This window comes from Microplitis demolitor, chromosome 10 (assembly GCF_026212275.2).
Source record: "Microplitis demolitor isolate Queensland-Clemson2020A chromosome 10, iyMicDemo2.1a, whole genome shotgun sequence".
NCBI lineage: Eukaryota > Metazoa > Arthropoda > Insecta > Hymenoptera > Braconidae > Microplitis > Microplitis demolitor.
The window spans coordinates 14027256-14031718 of record NC_068554.1 but is presented as its reverse complement, the minus strand read 5'-3'; the positions used below and the strand labels follow the sequence as shown (position 1 = coordinate 14031718).

The window sequence follows — 4463 nt, the reverse complement described above, 5'->3', positions numbered from 1 at the left end:
TCCGCGTGGGTATATATGTGGTGACTACCACATTATTGCTCGATAGCAATCGACGACTTTCGTCGATATTCGGTCCCCTCTCCACGCTCGACCACGAGTGTGAGGACCCACGAGCATCGAAGTAAAGAAATCAGTAAGAGAATAATTATAAAGCTACTTCCGTATACAGTGTCACGCGTTCTATCACTTTTAATTATATATTGTGAATTACCAATCTGACGACAGTGTTCTTCGTATCAATAAACGAATTTTAGTAAGAGATAAACGTTTTGATTAATTCCTTTTAATCACCCACATCATCTCTACATTGGTGACCCCGACGTGATCACCGCCGGTGCATTGCTGAGCACCCAGGACGTTGTGCTGCACCAGTGTATTTTGAGGGACACCCGCGAGTGCAAATCAAATAGTGATAAGTGTGTGTAAAACCTCTGTTACAACGCCGACCTTGAGCCAGCAACGAGGATTTTGCCGCCCGAAACGCCGCATTCCAGAGCTGTGAGTCAGCGTCAACAGGCAGCAGTACTAACTCTTAATCCCTTGAGGAATTTGCTGAGTCTCACCTACTTATTGTCTTTTTCACTACTTAAAATATTATTTCTTTTTTTCTCCGTTTCTATTATAATCTATTTTCAGTGACCAAGGCATTTACGATGGCAGACGGTGACGACGACTTCAAGGACGCTAAACCTGCAGTTTTCACCACCGTGAAAGCACCTGCGTTCAGTCCGGAACGCGTCAACCTCTGGTTTGCACAGCTCGAGGCACAGTTCAAGATTCATGGCATTGTTCCTGAAATTGAAAAATTCTACTACGCCGTATCGCTCATCGAAACTAGATACGCCACCGAGGTTGAGACAATCATCATCAACCCACCGACCGTCAACCCATATTCGGAGCTTAAAAAGGTTTTAAGCAGTTGTTTCACCAAGTCGGAAGAAGCAAAACTTCGCCAGTTACTGGACGGCGAAAATATCGGCGACAGGACGCCATCACAATTCCTGAGGCACTTAAAATCCCTCGCGCCTAATGTCGATGAAGCCGTCGTACGCGAGAAATGGCTCTCCGGTCTACCTGAGCAGTCACGAGCTCTGCTCACGATCCAAACCAGCGCTTCACTGACCGAACAAGCTTCAGTAGCAGACAAACTGCACGAAATCGTTCGCAGCCAAGTCGCGGCCGTCCAGACGCCGACTCCGCCGCCGCTGAGCAACCTGGAGCATCAAATCAGCATGCTTACCCAGCAACTGAGCTCGCTACAAAACGAAGTATGTCAATTGCGAGGCAGGTCATCGACCCGCGATCCACGACGTCATCGAAGAGAACGCAGCTCTTCACGCAAACGTGTCAACAAGACCACAGGCATCTGTTGGTACCACACCAAATTCGGCACCAACGCGCATTCATGCGTTCCCGGCTGTAAATTTCAGGGAAACGCCAACCAGAGTCACTAGAGGCGGACAGTGATTCTGCCAATTCTTCACGCCGCCTATTTGTCAAAGATCAAGCCACTGAAACACAATATCTCGTGGACACTGGCTCAGATCTCTCCGTTTTCCCGCGCGGTTTAATGAAGAACGCGACCTGTAGCCCAATTGGATACCAACTCTACGCCGCCAATGGTTCGCTCATCCAGACATACGGCCTGCTCACGCTTACGCCGGATCTCGGACTTAGACGAGACTTCACCTGGCGATTCATCGTCGCCGACGTCACAAAGCCCATCATCGGGGCCGACTTCTTGAGTCATTTTGACTTGGTAGTCGACCTCAAACGCAAATGCCTACGTGACGGAAAAACTAACCTTACTGCGAAAGCAACGTGGCAAATTACGACGTCACTCGATTCAGTTAAGGCAATTAACGGCGACTCAGATTACATCAAGCTACTCCGAGAATATGAGGACATTACCCGTCCCGAATCGTCGTACAACAAAACAAAGAAGCATTCGACGATGCATCATATTAAAACAACCGATGGTCCTCCAGTGAGAGCTAGAGCACGACGCCTGTGCCCGAGTAAACTCAAGATCGCCCAGGAAGAGTTCAAGAAGATGATCGATCTTGGCATCTGCCGACCTTCAGATAGTCCCTGGTCCTCTCCGCTGCACCTTGTGCAGAAGAAATCAGGTGAATGGAGGCCCTGCGGTGATTATCGTCCATTCAACGCCCGCACGGTACCGGACAACTACTCACTACGCTACATCGAAGATTTCACAGCATTCCTCCACGGAAAAACGATATTTTCAGTCTTCGATCTTGTCCGAGCGTTCCTCCAGATACTCGTCGCACCAGAAGACGTACCTAAAACGGCAATAATCACGCCGTTCGGCCTGTTCGAATTTTTATACATGACTTTCGGACTCAGAAAAGCATAAGAGGCACCTGAAGATCCTCTTCCAACGCCTACGCGATTATGGTCTGGTCATCAACCTACCAAAATGTCAAATTGCCCAGCAAGAAGTGAAATTCTTGGGTTATCTGATCAACCAAGATGGCACCAAACCACTTCCCGAAAAAGTCGAAGCCATTACCAAGATGGAACCACCGACGAACATAAAGTCGCTACGTGGATTTCTCGGTACAGTCAATTTCTACAGAAAGTTCATCAAGAACGCTGCAGAAATTCTTTCGCCGTTGAACAAGCTGCTCGAAGGCCCAAATGTAAAAGGATCTCATCCAATTGACTGGACTCCTGACCTTCAACGCGCTTTCAACGCCTCAAAACAAGCTCTCGCCGATGCGACTCTCCTTGTTCACCCTAACAACGACGCCGAATGGGCTGTCTTTACAGACGCATCGGAACATGGAATCGGCGCTGTTCTCCAACAGCGCGTAAACAACGATTGGCAACCACTGGCATTCTTCAGTCGAAAATTGACACCATCAATTCAAAAACTGTCAACTTACGATCGTGAATTGCACGCCATTTATGACTCAGTCAAACACTTTCGTCATATCTTCGAAGGACGCCACATAACAATCTACACGGACCACAAACCGTTACTACACGCGTTCAAACAACGCACGGAACGAGCCTCACCGTGGCAGTTCCGCCGACTCGACTTTATTGGTCAATTCACTACGGATATCCGCCATGTCGCTGGAGGAGACAACGTTGTCGCTGACACATTGTCACGTGTCGAGACGATCTCCGAGCCGATCACCTCGTCTGAGCTCGCCGACGCTCAAAAGAATGATGATGAACTCCGACAGCTTCTTCACAGTAACACGGCGCTAAATTTGAAAATTATTCATCTCGACAACGGACCAGCAGTGTACTGTGACATCGCGTCAGGTACAGTGCGTCCATACGTTCCCGGACCACTCCGTCGAAGAGTCTTCGAGTCGCTTCACTCATTAGCACATCCCGGCGCCCGAGCTTCACAGAAACTCATCACTCGACGCTACGTTTGGCCTTCAATCAACAAAGATTGCCGAGAATAATTATAAAGCTACTTCCGTATACAGTGTCACGCGTTCTATCACTTTTAATTATATATTGTGAATTACCAATCTGACGACAGTGTTCTTCGTATCAATAAACGAATTTTAGTAAGAGATAAACGTTTTGATTAATTCCTTTTAATCACCCACATCATCTCTACATATATACATATATATATATATTAGACTGGGCCAAAAAAATCGACTATTTTTTTTTTCTTTCGATACTGTAAAAATATTATTCCTGATGACCAAAAAAAATTTTTGTGCAAGTTTGGGCCCTTAATATTGATATTAAGAGGTCTATCGTTACGACTATTTGTTTTTTGACAGAAATATCATTTTTTACCCAAAACTCGTAAACCATCAATCTGAAAAATTTGAGCAATGTAGTCTTAAAATAAATTGAATTTCCTACAAAAAATCTATCGTAGCAAATTTACCAAAAACGAACAGTTTCCTTGTAACCGTGCCTTAAATATTCATTTGTTTTTTAAACTCTTTATTTCTATTTTGGATTTTTGTAACTAGGGTATAACTAGTCCAGTCTGTGACCACCCACCAGTGAATGACCGGTATGCAGAAGAACGATTATAATAATTTTAAAATTAATTTAAAAGTTATTATTTACTTGTAAATGTTATCTTACATATCTTTATTATTATTTAATCACAACGAATTAGAGTGATTTATAAAATTATTATTAAAAATAATCAAAATTATATGGTTCATTCTCAGTTAAGACGTAAATTCGACGTCCGCGGTGAAAAATCATCTTTTTTGAAAAAATTTATTAAAAAAAATGTAATTATCTCTTAAAACTCGTGCACATATAAGTGGTCACTCAAATTCATTTCTTAATTTTATTTAATTAAGTCACAATTTCATCTCAAAGTCAGAAAACATCTCTCCCCTGGCTTGTCCCCGGGCTGATTCTGTTTATGTATTGGTAATTTAAAGTGCTCAGAAATCAAATAGATTATTTAAATTACATATTTTAATAAAATAAATTAAATA

At 43.8% G+C, this 4463-nt stretch overlaps 1 protein-coding gene across 1 annotated transcript; it reads left to right on the top strand.

Annotated features, from left to right (window-relative positions):
• Positions 1 to 653: 653 nt before the first annotated feature.
• Positions 654 to 2377, top strand: LOC128668866 (uncharacterized). Its single transcript, XM_053742673.1, has 2 exons — positions 654 to 1368; positions 1431 to 2377. The coding sequence occupies exons 1-2, from the start codon at positions 654 to 656 to the stop codon at positions 2375 to 2377; spliced, it is 1662 nt and encodes a 553-aa protein (XP_053598648.1).
• Positions 2378 to 4463: the final 2086 nt, after the last annotated feature.